General features: G+C 39.8%; 1 protein-coding gene across 2 annotated transcripts in view; it reads right to left on the bottom strand.

The window, feature by feature from the left end:
* The window catches only part of WDR26 (WD repeat domain 26), a 44,700-nt gene extending 24,429 nt beyond the window's left edge, over positions 1–20,271 (bottom strand). The window contains exons 1-6 of one of the 2 annotated variants that reach the window (XM_066237502.1): positions 19,502–20,271; positions 17,526–17,625; positions 17,321–17,425; positions 8,841–8,977; positions 5,202–5,299; positions 3,979–4,135 (exon numbers count right to left, since the gene is read on the bottom strand). In XM_066237502.1, the coding sequence (XP_066093599.1) occupies positions 3,979–4,135; positions 5,202–5,299; positions 8,841–8,977; positions 17,321–17,425; positions 17,526–17,625; positions 19,502–19,929 (1,025 nt within the window). In that variant the 5' untranslated portion in view covers positions 19,930–20,271. The remainder of the gene's footprint in view (positions 1–3,978; positions 4,136–5,201; positions 5,300–8,840; positions 8,978–17,320; positions 17,426–17,525; positions 17,626–19,501) is intronic. The other variant, XM_066237499.1, reaches the window with a different exon arrangement.
* Between the last annotated feature and the right edge of the window lie 276 nt (positions 20,272–20,547).

Raw genomic sequence — 20,547 nt, 5'->3', positions numbered from 1 at the left:
GGAGAGAGCAGGAGAGAGACAGGAACATCTATTCCTGTATGTGCCCTGACTGGGGATAAAATCAGCAACCTCTGTGCCTTGGGACAATGCTCTAACCAACCAAGCTATCCAGCCAGGTCTTATAAATATTTTATAATCCATTACTTAAAAAATAATATTTATAAAGCAATCTGTGGAGACATTCCACTGGTTACTAGTGGAAAATACCAACTCATTAAAAAAAAAATTCCTGTTCCTTACTGGTCAAATTTAACCAAACATATGTATTTACCAACTGTGAAAAATATAAATATACAATCTTATGAAAACTTTTCGGTGCTTATCAGGACTTAAAAATTAGTTATAGTTTAATCATAATCAATTTTCCATTTTCCAAAGAGGAGAAGAGCTGCTATTTAATTTCAATGCTAACATTTAACTTCTGAAGATAGTTTTCTAGTTTCAATGCTAAAATTCAGTTCCAAAAGGGAGTAAAGCAAAGCAGATAATAAGAAATGTCAACTTTTCTTGTGAAGACCTCTAGGAAAATGAGGAATACTAGGAATTAAATCAAATTCAGGTTTTCCCAGTTTAGGAAGAAAGGGCAACCTCACCATAGAGACATACTGCCTGACATCTTCCTTGCTTTTACAATCTACCTCACTGTGAAAAGTCAAGGCTAACTCCTGCTTTTCTGGCTTGCAGAAACTGCGTAGGAAGGTAGCCTTCGCTGAGAGAGGGAGTTCAAGAGGAAAAGCAAACTTGGCAGGGACAGATGAGGAGTGAGAGGCTCTATTTTCGACATGCTGTGTTTAAGGTCCTAAGCAGCACCCAAGTGTTGTATTCAAGACCTCAGGTTTAGGAGATAAAGTCTGTAGTTCTAGACCAGACCTATGAGTCTCTAGACCATGAAAGTGTAATCTACAGGATGAAAGCAGGATGAGAAGAGAAACATACTTTTGGAACACACACTTATTAAAGGGATAGGTAAAGAGGAAGAATCTGTAAAGTAGCCAGGAGTAAAGCCAAGAGTCGAATGTTTTAGAAGTCAATGGAAAAGTTTCAAGACGAAGTAATCAAATGGTGCAGAAAGGTCAAGACGCAGAATGGAAAGCAGCCACTGGATTCAGTAGAGACAGTGCTCCTCACCATGACCAGCAGCGTCCTGGTATGGTGCCGGCCACACAAGCCCAAACAATACAGAAGCCTGAAGAGTGAAGGACAAGGATGTGGAGAATGTACAGCACCATAAGCAACAATTTGAAGAAGTTGGCTCTAAAGCAGAGGTGGGGAGGGGTGGTAACTAGGAGGAGCAGAGCCAAAGTTCTGTTTTAAAAATATTACAGAGAAGGCCTTCTAATCAATGGTTATCTGAAGAGCAAGAAGCCTCTCTTTCCAACACAAAACTTCAGAGTGCTTTCCACACAGGTTATAGGAGGCTGATCCCTGATCTGAGGGTTGAAAGAAGTTAGACCAAATATTTTCTATCATTTACTTTCAAAGGTACTGGTATAGAAGTTAAAGCATGTAGGAAAAATGTAGGTCACATTCTCAGGTTTCAGTTTCCAAACAGGAAGGCAAGCTCTTAACCTACTGACACCTTTGAATCATAAAGTCTGCCATAAATATCCACCAACAATAAATTCAAGAAGCAAAAAAAGATTTGGATTCACAACTGCCTTAATTTTCACATTGGTCTCAAATTCCCTGCAGGAGTTATGAAATACGAAACCATACAGCCTTTTAATCTATTATCTCCTCCCACCTCTATTCAATTTAAATGAAAAGATTAAGCAAGTTAAAGAACAGTGTTAAAGAGTAAAAAAAGAAATAAAAGGATCTCCAATCACTTTCTTTTAGAATATTTAAGACATGCACTAAGTAATGACCCAGTCCTTTAAGACAAGTAACACTTGAAATTTAAGGGCAATAGCTCAAATAATTATTACTTTTTTTTATTGCAACTAGGGAGAGTGAGATGAGAACTCAACTACTGTACATGTGAAAGTGGTTAAATGTACATCTAAAAAATTATCTTACATCACAGTGCATATATGAATTCTGATGGTTATTCTCAAGTTCCTTGTTTTCCCAAAGCCCTCACATTTACTGCATGCACTTCTGTCCTTCCTATCTGTTCAAGTCCCTTTCAGGAGTTCTTCCATGACGTTTGCCAGAAGAAACTGACCACATGTAGTGCAGCTGTTCCTATTTGGTCCACCAGACCCAAACCATCTCCTTCCTGGTGTTTGAAAGATTTCAGTTTGTTTTTTTCAGTATCTTAAAAATTCAAGCTCTGCTTTAATACTACTACTATTATAGTAATAAATACTACCACTATAAAGTAAAATAGACATTTTTACTCAAATTAATCCTAACATCAAAAGTGACACCTAAATCCTTACAAGTTAAACTATATACATAGGTAGGCATAAAAACAAAACCCAAATCAGACCATTAATAACTGTTATTCTACTATCTTTAGTTCAGAGACCAGCTGCTGCTAAATAGCAGAACTTTCATTAGGGAAAAGTATTTTCATGATCTTTATGGGCAGAAAATAATTTGGGCCATAGTTAAAATGGCCATAACATCCAGAAAAAGTCACTAAGTGATCTCTGACCTCCAAGGACAGCAAACACTTGAATCACTGGCATTGCCACACAATATCCCTCACAAGTCCTTTAAAAAGTGGCCAGCTAGCCCTGGCTGGTTGGCTCAGTGGTAAAGCATCACCAAGGCATGTGGAAGTCCCAAGTTCGATTCCTAGTCAGTGCACACAGGAGAAGTGTCCATCTGCTTCTATCCCTTCCCCTTCTCTTTCTATTTCTCTCTTCCCTTCCAACTGGAGCAAAGTTGGCCCAGATGCTGAGGACGACTCCATTGGCCTCACCTCAGGTGCTAGGATGGCTCTGGTTGCAATAGCCCAGATGGGTGGAGCATCGCCCCCTGGTGGGCAGGCCGGGTGGATCCCAGTTAGGCGCATATGGGAGTCTATCTGTCGGCCTTCCCATTTCTCACTTCACGGGGGGGGGGGGGGGGGGGGGGGGGGGGGGGGGGGGCGCAGCTAGCTTGATCAGGTGGTGGCACAGTGGATAAGCACCAGACTGGGATGCAGAGGAACCATGCTTGAAACCCCAAGGTTGCTGGCTTGAGTTGTAGGCTCACCAGCTTGAGCACCGGACAATAGACATGACCCCATGGTGGCTGGCTTGAAGCCCAAGGTCACTAGCTGTGCTGTAGCCCCCTGGTCAAGGCACATATGAGAAATCAATAAATGAACAACTAAGGTGCCACAACGAAGAATTGATGCTTCTTATCTCTCTCCCTTCCTGTCTGTCTGTCCTTATCTGTCCCTCTCTCTGTCAAAAAGGCCAGCTACAGAATGTGACCAACCGAACTCAGAGACAAGGAAAAGAAAACTGGTTTTCCCACTTCAGCTTTCAAGGGTGGTTTCCTAGATATAAATGTATACATTTTCTTGTAATTTTTTTTTTTTTAATTTTATTTATTTATTTATTTTTTACAGAGACAGAGAGTGAGTCAGCGAGAGGGAGAGACAGGGACAGACAGGAATAGAGAGAGATGAGAAGCATCAATCATTAGTTTTTCATTGCGCATTGCAACACCTTAGTTGTTCATTGATTGCTTTCTCATATGTGCCTTGACCGCAGGCCTTCAGCAGACCGAGTAACCCCTTGCTGGAGCCAGCGACCTTGGGTTCAAGTTGATGGGCTTTTGCTTAAACCAGATGAGCCCGCACTCAAGCTGGTGACCTCGGGGTCTCGAACCTGGGTCCTCTGCATCCCAGTCCGACACTTTATCCACTGCGCCACAACCTGGTCAGGCTTTCTTGTAATTTTTAATTTCAGTAGTTCTACCTTTACTAAATGTCATGCTAAATCAGACATGAATTGTTTTAAAGGTATAGCATGAAAATAAAGAGAACATCTTACTAAAACTCCAATTTAGACTGTAAAATGTGAGCCCACCTCTTACCTACTACAAACATGATCTATAAGGAGAGACACAGAATCTAGGTTACTATCAAGTTTGGTATTGTGGTATAGGCACCGGTCCCTCTGCAGTTCCACCGCCTGCCGCAGGAGAGTCTGTAAACGCCGCGGGGGCAGCATCACCGACGGTGGTAAGTAGGCTGCAACAAGACAGTTTCAGAGAAATATAAATTCAATTAAAAAAACACAACAGGATAAATTTTTTCTTAAGATATTCATTTATCTTCTGCTGTGTCTGTCCCCACCCTAAAAATACCATCCCTTACAAAGAGCAGTTCTGGGTGATGTAATGCGCGCTTCATGAATACGTATTTTTCTGCAGCTACAGATGTATTGCCACTAGAATGGAAGATATCTGAACAGGAGGGCTTTAATTTGTATGTGGATTTTCTCAAAAAAACAAATATAAATACCAACCAAAACTAAAAAGGCATCTTGAAAAATATTTTAAGATGATTGTGTAAAAGAGATTACACATCACTAAAAGTGCAAAAAAAAATCTCAAGTTAACAAAGAATAAGTCAAAATGCTAAACAAGTCAAGTTTTAGGCCCCATCAAAGTGCTTCTAATGTCAAGTGAAAATTCAGGGACTAACTGGTGTTTTGAAACTGATAGCAATCAATTTTGATTCTTTAGTGCCTTTTACCTCCCCAAGCACAGTTTTCTGACTTAGGATCTCCCTTCTCGGCTCAACATGAAAACATAAACATGAAGAATAACATGACTTAACCAGAAGAAAATATCTTGTATATAAAAATGTGGCAAAAATGAAACCCCCAGCTGAATTTGGTACTTACAGAACATACCTGGGGGAAGAGTGAAACAATTTGCCTAAGAAATTTAGGACTTACTATTGAAAACAAAATATTTAAAACATTCATGGTTTAAAGCTGTGCTATACATATTTTTTTCTCTAACCACAGCACTTTCTCCCAAAGTCTGATGGGGAGCATCACCACATAAAACAAGTGAAAGGGGGACCGCTCTAGGACCAGCACCTCCTCACCGACTCCTGAGGTTAGCTTCTCAGCTCCATGGCAGTCTGAAAACCTCTGCTTTACAGGGTCTCTTAATGGACCTCCCCGTAACCTTTTCCCATAACCATGCAATAAGAGTATGTCTAGACACAAGTTTTCCTAATTGATCACAGTATCTATTTCTAATATAAGAGCAAATACAGAAACACCAAAAATTAAGACACTCACTCTGAAGTTTGTCCAGCAGTTTGGATCGGGAGGCCGTTCCTTTGCCTTCCCACTCTGCTTTTGCACGCAGGTCTTCTGCATGGCTACACATCAGATACCTGGAAATACGACAGAGAAACCACAAAATATAAGCCCTTTTCTCTGGATTAAATGTAACTGAAAAATACTGATCACATTGTAATATCTAGTTCTAAGAAACATCTGTCAAGAAGAAATTTCTAGAGTGGAATTACTCAATTCATTAATACAACCTAGCAGTTGATATAATTACAAATACATAACAGAAATAGCTCAATTTATACTATTATAATATATAGTACCTATTAATATATGGTTATACTTCTTTTTATCATTATCTATATACATCTCTTGTGTGCCAGGCTCTGTTCTAAACACTCAACATCTATTATTATTTCATTTGATGAGCCTAGCAATCCTGGATCAAGTATGCACTATTATTCTAAGTTTTATACATGAGAAAATGAAGGCACAAAATCTTTAATCACTGGCGTGGGGGCAAAGTAGGAATATGAACCCAGGCAGTCTAGTTGACCTTGCTCTTAACCACTGTGTTAACTTAACTGTTTCTCAATAGTAAAACAAAACAAAACAAAACACCTTAAAAATAATATACTAAGTTAATTAAACAAAACAACATACCTTTAGTGAGTTTATCATACACGTCACTCAAGAAATGGTATAATTGGACAACCATCCTGTGTCATCCAGTGAAAGGTACTGAGATCCCAAAGCGGAAAATTTGGGAACTGCTTTATTACTCACTATATGTGCCGAAGGAGGCATAAACTCTAAAGTTCATGGATTCTGGAGAATACATGAGGGCCCCCTGCTGGAAGTGTGACCCTGACCTGGTTGTGGCTCTTCTCAGAAGAACGGGCTTTAAAAGTAAAAGAAGTGAAGGCATTATTCAAACACGGAGGTTAGACCTGGTAAGTAACTCTCCTATTTTGGCTGGTACTCTGTTCTCAGACAAATCTGTTCTCCTCACTTGTACAAAGGGTATGAAACGGGGTAGTAAGAATTAAATAAGATGAAGTAATAGAAGTACGTGGTCTACTATCTGGTATACACATAGAACTTTACTATATGGTAAGTACTAGAAACCTCTGAGTTAACCTGAGTATCACCTCCTCATCTTAACTGCATAAAGCATATTGCATTTAGCATCTAAATAACTTAATAGCCTTTTACCCAACAGCAGAACCACATGTTCCCTTGCTATTTAATATAGTGTCTTAGCTGATGAGAACCTACATTTTTTAATAGTGTGAGTAGTTAGACTTAAGCCACCCTGTTATAAGCTAGACACTGCAAAAATTTATTACCAATAATTTTATGAAAAAAACTTTACTTTTTAAGTTTTGCAAAAGTGGCCTACAATTGCTTCTGCACCCTATGGAAAATATTACATCATAAGGTTTCAAATGAACGTGTTTATGGGGAGTCAAATGGTATAGCTGAAAACTCTAGACAGGGGGTTCAATGTCAATTTTGCATCTTGTCATCTCTGGGCCATTTCCTTATGAAAAATACTCAAGTGATAAACTCAATGAAGCTCATTTGAGAATAAAAATTCTATAATTAGATTGTACATACTATTGCCAGAGCAAGAAAAAAAAAAAATCCACCATGTGAATGGCATTTAGATGACACAAAAATCAGACACCTCATGAAAAAGGTAATCAGAATAAATAATCTGTCAGCTACAATGTTAAAAATATCCAGCAGAATTTATTATTTTAAAATGTAGTGGGTAAGGACCAAGTGATCTTGGAATCAGTCAAAATAGGCTTTGAATACTGGCTGATTTATAAGCTATATCTAATCTAAGGCTAGTTGCTTCACTTCTCTGAGGCTCAGTTTCCTTATCTGCAAAAACCCTAAAATGAACCCCATAACTCTTTGGCCCTATCTTTTTGTATTTGAAAACTCATTATGCGTTAGACATTGCTCAAGATGCTCAGGCTATATCCTACAATGAAATAGGCTATAAAGAAGAGAAAACTAAAAAGAGTGATGTGGCAGAGAATGCTGGTAGGTGGTCTTAGCTGAGGACATTTAGGCTGGGCCCTGAGCCAGCTACGCAAAGATTCAGGGGAGAGCATTTAAGATAAAGAGAACAGGCAATATAAGTGCCTTAACATCAGTGTCACTACAACACTGAATGCGGGAAACGACGGTGGGACAGGATCACGGACCTTGAGGGCTTGAGCAAAGATTGTGCATTTTCAGGATGCCAGAAAGCCAGTGAAAATTTTAAGAACGGGAGAGAGACCAGTTAATACATGGTTTTGCTTATGTATTTCTGGGGCCACTGTGTGAAATATGCTATGTTAAGGGATGGAGAGGTGTTTATGGCTTAACTAGGGTAGAAATTGTGGAGATGAAGAAAAATGGGCAAATCTGGAATTTTTTGGAGTTAGGCCAATATGTGTCAACGTTAAAAGATTTTTTAAAATACAAGGATGAGGCTTAAGCTTTTTGTCTGAACAGGTGGGCAGAAGGTCTTACCATTTACTGAGATGAGAAACAGATCTATGAGGGTAAAGTGGGTAGAAGGACAACTAAAATCAAGAATTTTTTAAAAACACACAACTAGGCCCTGGTCAGCTGGCTCAGTGGTACAATGTCAGCCCAGCATATGAAAGTCCGAGTTCGATTCCCGGTCAGGGCACACAAGAGAAGTGCCCATCCATCTGCTTCTCCACCCTTCCTCCGGTCTTTCCTCTCTCTCTCTTCCCCTCCCGCAGCCAAGGCTCAATGGAGCAAAGTTGGACCAAGCGCTGAGGATAGCTCCATGGCCTCCGCCTCAGGTGCTAGAATGGCTCCAGTTGCAATGAAGCAACACCCCAGATGGGCAGGCAAAGCATCGCCCCCTGGTGGGCTTGCCAGGTGGATCCTAGTTGGGTGCATGTGGGAGTCTGTCTCTCTACCTCCCTGCTTCTCACTTCAGAAAAATACAAAAGAAACAAAACAAAACAAAAAACCCCACATAAATACGAGGCACCTATTAGTCACGTGGAGACTGTCAAATAGGCTGTCAGATATGTACAGTAGGAGCTCAGACAAGAGGGTGGACTTAAGAGCCACTGGCACAGAGATGGCAGGTGTAAGCGTGGTACAGAATGGGGTTGCTCAGAAGAGTGTGCAGACAGAATAGAAAGGAGGTCCAGAACCAAGCCTGTGAACACTCTTTTAAAGGACTGACATGAAAATAAAATGAGATTGTGCATATGAAATGCTTAGCAACAACTTGCTACATGGTAGGTATACCTTCAAAGAATACGTGCATCACACTAGAAACTTCCTTGCTTACTGGTTTTATAGAAGATTCTGCCATAGGGTTTCTGGAGAAGGTTTTGAAATGGTCCTTCACTGGCCATACACATTTCTTCCTCCTTTCACCCCCTTACATAGCTCTCTATTCTAATATGGAAAGCTTATTAAGGTGACAAAAAATAGTACACATATAAGTGAACCTACCCAGATAAATATTTAAGAATTTAGCAATGTTTAGCTCTTGGGAAAACATTCAAGAGATGTAACTTGAAACGGTGACCCTGAAAAAATAAGGCCACAGCCCTGCATCCAGCTTGGGTCTGAGGACGGGGCCCTTACCCACTGAGAACGTGGATGCGCTCTGTGTTGTACTTCAGCGGTGTCAGTTCACAGCGTAGGACTTGAAGGGCCTCCAGGACCTTGCCGTCCTCCAGGTATTCCAGGTACTTCTGCTGCAGCAGCAAAAACTTCATCCTCTGACATGACAGAAAGCAGCAGTCAGGGGAAAAAAGTTGATGGAAGGTTCAGAAAATGTTTGTGCCTAAACAGAACAGTAGAAACCATTCTACTATGCCCTTTGACAAGAACTTTTTATAAAGCTTTAATATGACTCAAAATATATTTTTTTAAGAGTCATGGTATATTAAACGTGATTTTGCTCAGTTCCATGCCTTAATTACAACTTTGAATGAATAATCTTAAATCAGATACGATTGTTAATGACATCAAAACAAGAAAAAATAAGTTCTGACCTCAAATATTCACCTAGAACTTTATTTCTTCTATAAAAATTTAGAACTAGTCAAAATATGCTAAATTTGCTTTAAAACAAGGCTGACTTTTATAATAGAATGACAGGGAAATTTTAAGCTACAGGTTTGGAAAAGACTGCAGAACATCCAGTTAATGGTAATGGGAGGGATTATTTAAAATCCACAGTGTGAGAGAAGGACTAAGTAGACCAGAAAGCAGAACCAGAGAGAGCCATGGGGTAGAAGTTTCAGTGTCAGATTTGGCTTATCAAAAGTAAAAAGAGCTGCCCAGCAAGTGGACTAGTGCTTGGTGTGCAAAGTACTGAGTTTCCTACAACTAAAGAAGACAAGAGTTTAAGCTTGATGGACTCACTCTTTCTAGGAGGCAATAAAGGTTTAAGTCACAGGTATTTAAAAAGATTCAATATTTGTACTTGTGGAGTGGTAACAATCTGATCACTGAGGTATATATGAAGCATACACAATTATCAGCACTCTCCCCTCAAAGGATAAACCATTTCCAACTTACGAAGAATTTACACATTTAGTTTTTTTCTGAAATGTGTTTGGCTTTAATTAATACTTTCTAATGCTTCTTACTATAATACTTTATTTTAACTTAAAAGTAATTGTCACAATCTTAGCAGCTTTTTGCTAGAGAAAAGAGGTGTTTATGAAGATCAAGTTTGGAATTTCTTTTAAATCTTAAACCAAATTAGGGGTTCTGCTTGGAGGGACTTCATATCATAACTGCTACCAGTGGTGCTTGAGCAAGCCAAGTGATGTAGGTAGAAGGGTTAGCAGATAGGAAATCTTAGTAATATTTAGAGACTTCAAGAAATATAGCCTCTTCAACAAATGGTGTTGGGAAAACTGGAAAGCCACATGCAAAAGAATGAAACTCGACTACAGCCTGTCCCCGTGTACTAAAATTAATTCAAAATGGATCAAAGACCTAAATATAAGACCTGAAACAATAAAGTACATAGAAGAAGACATAGGTACTAAAATCATGGACCTGGGTTTTAAAGAACATTTTATGAACTTGACTCCAATGGCAAGAGAAGTGAAGGCAAAGATAAATGAATGGGACTACATCAGAATTAAAAGTTTTTGCTCAGCAAGAGAAACTGATATCAAAATAAACAGACAGCCAACTATATGGGAACTGATATTTTCAAACGACAGCTCAGATAAGGGCCTAATATCCAAAATTTACAAAGAACTCATAAAACTCAACAACAAACAAACAAACAATCCAATAAAAAAATGGGAAGAGGACATGAACAGACACTTCTCCCAGGAAGAGATACAAATGGCCAACAGATATATGAAAAGATGCTCAGCTTCATTAGTTATTAGAGAAATGCAAATCAAAACTACAATGAGATACCACCTCACTCCTGTTAGATTAGCTATTATCAACAAGACGGGTAATAGCAAATGTTGGAGAGGCTGTGGAGAAAAAGGAACCCTCATTCACTGTTGGTGGGACTGTAAAGTAGTACAACCATTATGGAGGAAAGTATGGTGGTTCCTCAAAAAACTGAAAATAGAACTACCTTATGACCCAGCAATCCCTCTACTGGGTATATATCCCAAAACCTCAGAAACATTGATACGGGAAGACACATGTAGCCCCATGTTCATTGCAGCACTGTTCACAGTGGCCAAGACATGGAAACAACCAAAAAGCCCTTCAATAGAAGACTGGATAAAGAAGATGTGGCACATATACACTATGGAATACTACTCAGCCATAAGAAATGATGACATCAGATCATTTACAGCAAAATGGTGGGATCTTGATAACATTATAAGGAGTGAAATAAGCAAATCAGAAAAAAACAAGAACTACATGATTCCATACATTGTTGGAACATAAAAATGAGACTAAGACACATGGACAAGAGTGTGGTGGTTACCAAGGGTGGGGGGGGAGGGAGGACATGGGAGGGAGGGAGGGAGAGAGTTAGGGGGAGGGGGAGGGGCACAGAGAACTAGATAGAGGGTGACGGAGGACAATCTGACTTTGGGCGAGGGGTTTGCAACATAATTTGATGACAAAATAACCTAGACATGTTTTCTTTGAATATATGTACCCTGATTTATTAATGTCATCCCATTACCATTAATAAATATTAAAAAAAAAAAAAAAAAAAAAAAAAAAAGAAATATAGCAGTGCCTGACCAAGCGGTGGCGCAGTGGATAGAGCATCAAACTGGGATGTGGAAGACCCAGGTTTGAGACCCCGAGGTTGCCAGCTTGAGCAAAGCTCACCAGCTTGAGCCCAAGGTCGCTGGCTCGAGCAAGGCGTTCGTTACTCGGTCTGCTGAAGGCCCACGGTCAAGGCACATATGAGAAAGCAATCAATGAACAACTAAGGTGTTGCAACGCGCAACGAAAAACTAATGATGCTTCTCATCTCTCCGTACCTGTCTGTCCCTATCCTTCTCTCTGACTCTCTCTCTCTGTCTCTAAAAAGAAATATAGCAGTAATAATCTTAAATCTACTTACTTTAAAAAACATTTAATGCCTATTTTAAACAGATTAAAATATACTGCTCTCAAAAAATCATTTGAAGAAATTCTTTATTCACGGAATTAAGAGTATCATGTAACTACAAGATTTTCTATGAGAGAGTATTTAGAAGAGAGGCATAACCTACAAGCTTATAAAAATGGTTTCTAAAAAAGTAAGTAAAAACAAACCCTTTCCTATAAATTAGGCATACATTTAAATACATCTTTCATAAGATACACATTGCTTATGTTTGGTACTAATCTAATCTTAAATCTATAGCTAAAGAATAGAAAAAATCTCATTTCAAGCTCCTATAACTCTAAAAAAAATTACACTTACCAAATTTTATACATAAAGTTAAGACTAATTGAGTATTTCAGAAATAGATTAATTTCCAAAATGGCCTGAAAGTGTTGCTATACATGTAACCTTTTCTTTTATATATCAAATTAAAGAATACTCTGAAGTCCATCAGATGACAAAAAACAAAAACAAGACTAAATAAAACAAAACAATTCAAAAAATCAAAGAATTTTATATTTGAAGTTAATTCTGGATATTCTCACCATTTTATCTTTTGAAAAAAACTTCAACTCTTTACAAAATAAAGAGTTCATATATTTCCGTTTATCAATATACTGTTAAAGTTTCATATTACACAGTGGTTTTGATTCAGACTTGAGAATCATATTGAGTTGCAAATATTTTTCAATTAAATGCCACATGGAGCTGGCCAGCATGTGTATTTTATTTTTTCATTAAATTTTCTTAGCAATTGGGAATTTTGGGGAAAATTCAGGGCAAATTATTCATTTATTGGGTAGCAATCACTAGGTCCTATGCACACCACCTCCCCAATTCCAATGTGTGTAGGGACAGTGTCCCAAGTGCCATTTCCCCTTATTTTCCCACCAAGACCCTGCTAGAACACGTTATGTTCTTTCTCTGGGGCAAAGGCAGGGCAGGAGGGAAGAAGAGGGCAGGGTTGGACTGAGAGAAGCCAATATAAATACGCTTTTCTGTATACAAGGAATGCTCTAAAAGCAGTGTGAGAACATTTCTGAGTCACTTTCTCCAGATTAAGACAAAGAATATTCTCAAACAGATATCACATCCTGGTGCTGTACCTGGCAACGAATGTGCCACTGGCTAAGCACAGAAAGATTTGGTTGAGAGAGAAAATGTTTATTCTCTTTAAAATCAGTTCAAATATTTGCTACACATAAGGAAGGAGAGTAAAACCGTATTTTACTTCCCAAAAATTTAGGGCACAAATATGTAAATACTGCTTTAAGAAAAACTGCTTTAAGAAAATAAACATCTTTCACAAATCATATGAATTAGATACTAAAAAAGTTTAAAAAATAAAGGAATACTGAAACTGGCTGAGGTGAGGTTAGGGCTTTACCAATGGTTTGTTAAAAAGACCAAAAGCTTCTTAAATTAAGAAGAAAGGAGAAAATACTCTTTTCTAGCTTTCTCTAACTCCTAATTCTTTAGATTATTTCTGGTCTCTGATAATTTTGCAGCATTTCTGGGTCCAGCACTGTTTCTTTCTTTTACTATCTAATGGAAACTTAAAGTTGCTAAGTGACTAGGAGAGCATGATGGTTTCGCAAGGTAAATCTGGCTGTTGCCCATCCCCCCAATCCTACCCAATATGTGCATTGCTTTATCCTTTCCTCCCATATAATTACATTGAACTCAATGAGAAAGAAAAACTTAGAAGTTAAGATATACAGGAAGTCTGTTTATTAAGGACAGCCTCCTAGCCAACTTAGTAGTGGTTCTAACTCTGGAATAAGGTTATAACCAAGTTATATCAATTATATGACTCAGAGGAAAGGGGAAATGAATTATATTTAAACCATGGCTCTCAAAACTCTTCCCTACTAGACTTTAAAATATACTAGTTCTTTTTCTACATTAATATTTGAATACTTTTGCTAACATACCTCTATTATACTGAAAAATAAACATTTTTAGACATACAAAAGTTTTCTATGTTATCAAACTCACATACCCACTCCAGTTCCTCAGAAATGGCTAGGCATATTTGAACTCAAACTAAAAAAAATGTTGATTCATGAGCTCAGCTTCCAGAACATCCAGAGCAAATTTGCTATTTCTAGTACCAGTTGACTGGAAACCATTTAAAAATCTGGAGGTGGGGAGGGGGAGGTGCACAGGGAAGAGTGGAGAGTGGACTGGGTCAATAAAAACATTCAGGTTTAAAAAGTAAAATACAAGTTTAGTCTTGGCTAAGTCATTAAGTTAAAATAATTGTTTTTAAAAACCCAAATATTGTCTTTTAAAGTATTATTACAAATTTATGCTTACATTAGATTAACTTCTAGATAGGGGGAGAGGAGTAAATCTAAACACAATTCGAGAAGTGAAAAAATGCTGAATTGCATGTTTGAAAGCAACTGATTTATCAATGCTTAAGGCAGTGGTTCTCAAAGTGTGTGCCAGGGAACACTGGTGTGCCCTAGATTTCCAGGTGCACCCTTTGGTATTCCAGAGAAATATGTGAGTGTTGACTACCAAAAAACCAACAGGGGGGCCTGGCCTGTGGTGGCACAGTGGATAGAGCGTCGACCTGGAAATGCTGAGGTCGCCGGTTCGAAACCCTGGGCTTGCCTGGTCAAGGCACATATGGGAGTTGATGCTTCCAGCTCCTCCCCCCTTCTCTCTCTCCTTGCTCTCTCTCTCTCTCTCTCCTCTCTAAAAAAAAAAAAAAAAGTGAATAAATAAATTAAAAAAAAAAAAAAAAAACCAACAGGGGGACAAAGGTGTGGGGAATTGGCTGTAAACTGACAGTCTGCTCAACCCCCCACCTCACTTGCCTGATTAGGTTGCAAAAGGCTGTTAAGCTGTGGTGCTGGATTGTTTACACTACCCCCCATGTTCCCCAGAAAGACTGGAGGCAAGTTTCTTCTATCCTTTGTTTGGTGTCAAGTTAAGATGATATATATGGTGGGGGTTTTGGATTGATGACTATAAACATAAGGAATTGTCTCTTGAAGCCTTTTGGATTTCTATAAAAGAAGAATGTGGCAATATCTAAAAAAGCTTTGAACATTTTACTACAATTTTCAACATCTTATTTATGTGAATTAGGATTTTCTACCCTCAACACAATTAATAGTAAAAAGAGAGGAATTCCTCACTGTATTGACAAGGAAATGAGTTTGCCTTTCAAATATATGCCCAAACACTGAAGAAATTGCTAGGACACATCAGGCTCATGTTTCTCATAAACACAAGAATGAAAAAACAAAACATTCACGCCGGGACCTGCCGAATTTACTAAATCTTACTAAGAATGTATCTATATAAATAAAAAGATAACATTTTTTTAACCCCTTTTCTACGAATTCGAAAAAGCGTAACAAAAAATATAACATCAAAATGTTTTTAAATTTCAGAATAAATTTAATTTTGTCATATTTATTTTAATTACCATTAAAGCGCACTTGGACTTTATATAATTTTTTCAATATTTGACTTAATTATTATAACATATTTCTCAGAGATCTGTATATAGTGCGCCTACAATTATTTGTAGGATTTTAAATGTGCCCTGACTTCAAAAAGTTGAAGAACCACTGGCTTAAGGTGAGACAGTACTGGGAACACCTTTCTTTGTATAAATACCTAAACAGTTTGATGGCGGTAGGCTCAGCAAGAGATTTAATCTTCATCTTTTATTAGATCCTAGAATGTTCTATAGACCAAACAGGCTATAAAAAGGACTCCTCTTTAAATTATCTACAACTACCTTTCTTCAGTTCACATGTTGCTTTTAATGAGATATAGTCATAGTCTAAATCTAATACAGAAGTCTCAAATCACTATAAAAACATAAAAATAAAAAAAAAGTGAACCTATACAAACTTTGACTACTAAATTACAGATATAATTTGGATGAAGCTTAAAAAAAGGAAAATAGTCCTCCAAGAAATCACTCCCTTATTTTAAAATAGTCCACGGGCAAGTTGCTGGCTGTCGTACATGAGCAGTGCTGACCTGTCCAATGAGGAAAGCACCCCAAGTCTTATTTTGGCCATTTAATTGCCTCTATTTTATTTTAGGGTCACCTTCTACTCTGTCAGAGCTAGCAATTTATGAAAGACCAGCCAGTTAAAATACACTCAGGTGGCTTTCTTTTTAAAACTCCAAATATGCTAATTGGGGAAAATTTAGTCACTGGAAAATCTGTAATCCTTCTGAACATAGCTGTTCATTTTAAATTCTGTGTTTTCATTTTTAAAATCTACCATGGAATTGATTATTCCATGAGTTGTCAGTCATCTCATTCAATAATAGAAAGTTAAAAATTTTGGTATCTTGAAATATTTACAGAAAGAAAAAAAGATAATACAAAGATCATCAACTTAAATGAACCTGTATTTGTTCATATTTGTTTGGACCTTTAATTCACCCGAAAGTCCTTTTCTAGAATTCTATCGTATAAAATTACATTAAGAATTCAAAAACGCTTTTGTAATTAGTATTTTGTTTTTAAACCCCAAAAGTAAAAACAAGAGACTCTATTAGGTTCATGGACAAAGACAGAAAGATTAATGTTTGACCTCATTAAAAAAAAAATCAAAAGTAACATTCATTTACTAATATTTAACAAACAGCTGGTTTCCCTATTGCACTTCCTATTCACTCTCTTTCCCTCCCCCACCAGACAGGAAACTGCTTCTGACAACAAATCAATCAGCTAGGAGTTACAAAGCCAGTAGGCAGGGGCCAGCAGCTGATTCTTCATGGTTTCCAATCACAAGCACTTAGAAAAAAACTTATTTCCTCCTCTTTCTCACCAACATCTACTGAAGAATGAAAGCCTACAGTATAAAAGCTTCATTAAGATTTATGAAAGAAGCTAACAGGTAAGCTACTAAATTGATCTTGTTGGGAAATAAGGCCAGTAAGCAGAGCCCAATGGTCAAATTTACATAAAAGCTCTCCACCAGAGTCACACATACAATACAAACTTTGCCACTGTCAATTCACACAACTGGAATGCAGAAATGAAAAATGGTGAGCACACCAATGGAGTTGGTTTGAATTAACTATAATTATAATTCTTAAAGATTAAAAAAATTAAAGTATCAGTATCAGTTAAAGTATAATAGTTAAGGCTATTATACAGATATACACACCTCCAAACATATTCTTTACCAGCACATTCAGTATTTTAAATATAAAAGTATAATTTATCCTCGATTCTAAAACTATAAAACGCCTATTAATAGCACCAAAAGCATGATCTTTCCATATAATTTTGCAGAAACTTAATTTATAAACTAGGTTCAAATGATACACTAAATAAACATGATTTTAAAAATACAAAACTGAAAACTTTAAAACATCAAAAACACTCATCTTCTCATCTTAGTTTACAAATTTACTTATATGAAATGTAATTCTTTTAGGGCTAATCTTTTCTAAGAGGCAGAAGCCTAGAGTTATCAATAACCTAATAAAATAAGCATAAATGTGAAACTAAGAACAAAAGTGTATTTACCACAATTATTCCCAACAACGTTTGAGAGATTTCAAGTGCGCCTCTTACCACAATAGCATGAGGAGAATGCACTAAAGGCTTTAGTTCATTCAGGTCATTTTCTGCCTGCAAAAATTGGTATAAGAGAAAAACAGAAATGTCACAACAGGCACGTCAAATATACAATTTTAGCAGCAGTCACACAGCTCTATAGACCCTACTTTACCTTATCCCAGTCTCCTTCCATGACATGATTTCGGAATTTGGTAGCAGAAGGATGTTCTAAACGACATCCTGACTCTTGCATGAGGAGATCAACAGTCTGGCTGCAGGAGAGATACAGTGTAAAAAAGACCTGACCAACTTCAGGGTTTCCTCTTCCCAATCAACTCATGTCTATGAAAACAGATGCCAAAGTTTTTAAGCTACTCTCAGGAAGAAAAAAATAAAAAGCTTTCATATGCTTGGCTAAAACCAATTTGATGTTTTCAACTGCCACCTTCACTTACATCTAGTCAAGTTAAAAACCTTCCTGAAACTAGAACCAAATTAAGTTCTGCTACTTTCGCCATTTAATGCCTCAGAAGTTTAAATGAAGTATGAAATTTCTAAAAACGTGTTGTAACCGACTTGTTAAATAAATAGAAAAGACAAAACAAAACAAAAACAGGACCTACATACTACCCTGTTAACATTTCCAAAGATTAAAAAACTGGTAGCTCCATACAAGGTGATAGGACCTGTGTCAGGTTCCATCCAGATATTATGGTTGCATAGAAATTCTAATAGGTCAGTCTTTAAAATTAAAATAAATCAAGCATCAAAAACCATTCCCTTTCTGTCTATACTAAAAATAGCAAATTTACTATGGTGTAGGTTCCAAACAGTCATGAGTTATTTCCTCCTGCTGCTGTCAGCTTGCTTCTTGTTTCAGTAATACGTTGTGAGAGCAATTACAAAACCTGGCTTTCCTACCCATTCCTTTTCCTTTGGGCAAAACAAGTGAAATCTTCCTCTATTTCTCTTTGAAAATGTAAAAGGCTCATCAAATTGCTTTCTTCCACCAGATGTTTTGATACCTAAGAACCTCCTTTTATCAGTTTTACATATTTGTTTGTTCCAATGTTTTATTCAACTCCACTTATTTTTCAGCTAAACGGTGCAATCAATCATATGCCTGAGGATCAAAATACTTATATCACTTCTAAAAATGCTCTTTTCTCCCTCCCCAGAACAAATCTGTAAATCCAAAACGACACTGGCTAGCATAAGAGTTTGTTTTAATCTACAATGTGGAGCTAGGAAACTGACTGTTGCATGTTTTTCCCCTTAGTCGGATGCTGGGTCTGCTTCCCCATCGGGCTTCGCGGGGCTCTCATCAATCCTGCCTTCCACCCCCTAGTTTTTCTTTGTGTGTACACAAAACAGTGGTTTGGGGCCAAGGTCGTTGTCTACCTTCACTCTATTTTAGGTACACAGGGCCACCTATACTGTATTGGAAAATAAATGATTCACCAGATCAGATGTCCCTTTTTCAGAAGCAATCATCTCCTTGGTATTAAACCGGGATTTCGGCTGAGTTAGTTAGTGGTTGGCCTCTTGTACACACAGAAGGGCCTTGAAATGACATCGACATGGTATCGTACCTCATAATTCACATCAAATTTATTCAACCCGTTTCCAAATGATACCAGTCCCTCGGTTCCCATAAACACTTGTAGGTGATTGTCTTTCCTGATTGGTAGTTTGCCTGGGTTGTCTGTCATGGCTGGGGGTGGGGAGGTGTCCCACAAAGATGCCTATGAGATACACTTGAAAAACAGATCCTTCAAGGTTCATTATTTCCACCAGCTCTAATCCACCCCTCCCCCAACACATACAGAGACACAATCTGCATGTCTTTATTGACAATTAGGCTCTGAAGGTGTGTGGGGAGGGGGAAATCTTTTGGTTTCTATCACTCTCTTCCCCAACCCCTCACCAGCCTGTCTCGTCTCACAATTTGTCAGACTGATTTTCTCTTATTTCCCTTTGGCTCAGCTCCTCCTCCCAGGTCGGCTCGTCTGAGCTGCGTCCTCCAGTGTCCTGGGCCCTGCGTGCCCAGCAATCATTCTCTCTTCGACCGAGCTCTTTGCAGCCCCTCTCCCCTGCAGCCTCCGTCCCTCGGTCCGTCTGCACCAGCTGCCTGTAAAGGATACTTACTTGAGCCCTAAGCCATTCAAGTGCTGTCCTATTAGCCTAATGACGTCCTCATCCGACTGGGAGAGCCGTTTCTTCTTCTTGAGGCTGCTGCCCAGTTCTGGGGTGGCCAAGGAAGAGGAGGCGGCGGTGGTGGCGGAGGCAGCTGCGACGGTGGCAGAGGCGGCAGCCGCCCCTCCGGGGACCCCGTTATTGACATTCAGGCTGTTGCTATTGTTGCTGGCGGCGGAGGGGGCGGAAGGCAGGAGCCCGTTGGCGTGGGCCAGGTCCCCCGCGGACGACGATGACGAGGGGGACGACTCCCCGTTCTGGGCCGACAGGCAGGCGAGTTCCTGGGTCTGTCCCTGGCCGCCACCCCCTCCTCCTCCTCCACCGCCGCCGCCGCCGCCGCCACCTCCTCCTCCTCCTCCTCCTGCCCCGTTGGCCTGCATGATGCTGCCGCTAACCAGGCTGTGGCCGCTACTTCGGTGGGGGACGGCAGCGGCGGCGGAAGGAGCAGCAGCCGGGGGGAGTCCCACTACTACCACCACCGAGGAGGAGGAGGAGGAGGAGGAGGAGGCGGACGACGACGACGAGGACGAGGACGACGAGGACGGAGGGGAGAGGCCTGCTCTGCCTGCCGAAGCCCCGGGCTCTCCTGCTCCCTCCGCCGCCGAGGCTCGGGGTTTCTTCCGCGGGGGCGGGGAGGCTCCGCCGGTGTCCGAGTCGGAGGAGGAGGAAGCGGAGGCCAGAGTTTCCTCGCCGAGTGAGGCCGTGGTGGGAAGCCGGAGGGGGGGGGGAGGGGGGGCCAGGCGGGGGAAGGGAGGCGGGGGCCGGGGCGGGGGTCGGGGTGCGGGGGTCCGGGGCGGGGGTCAGGCAGGGAGAGAGGAGGGGGCGGAGGGCAAAGGAGGAGGGGGAGAAGGAGGATCCGGGCCCTTTCCCCCCCCCCTCCCGGAGGCAGCTCGGGGTGCGCGGCCCGGGGGGCGCGGCAGGCCGGTGCGGGGGCGCGGGGCCCGCCGCTGGGCTGAGCCCCGGCGCTGGAGGCGGCGGCGGCGGGCGGCAGCGGAGGC

Source organism: Saccopteryx bilineata, chromosome 1, assembly GCF_036850765.1.
Source record: "Saccopteryx bilineata isolate mSacBil1 chromosome 1, mSacBil1_pri_phased_curated, whole genome shotgun sequence".
NCBI lineage: Eukaryota > Metazoa > Chordata > Mammalia > Chiroptera > Emballonuridae > Saccopteryx > Saccopteryx bilineata.
The sequence above is the reverse complement of the archived record's forward strand: the minus strand, read 5'-3'. Positions and strand labels throughout refer to the sequence as shown.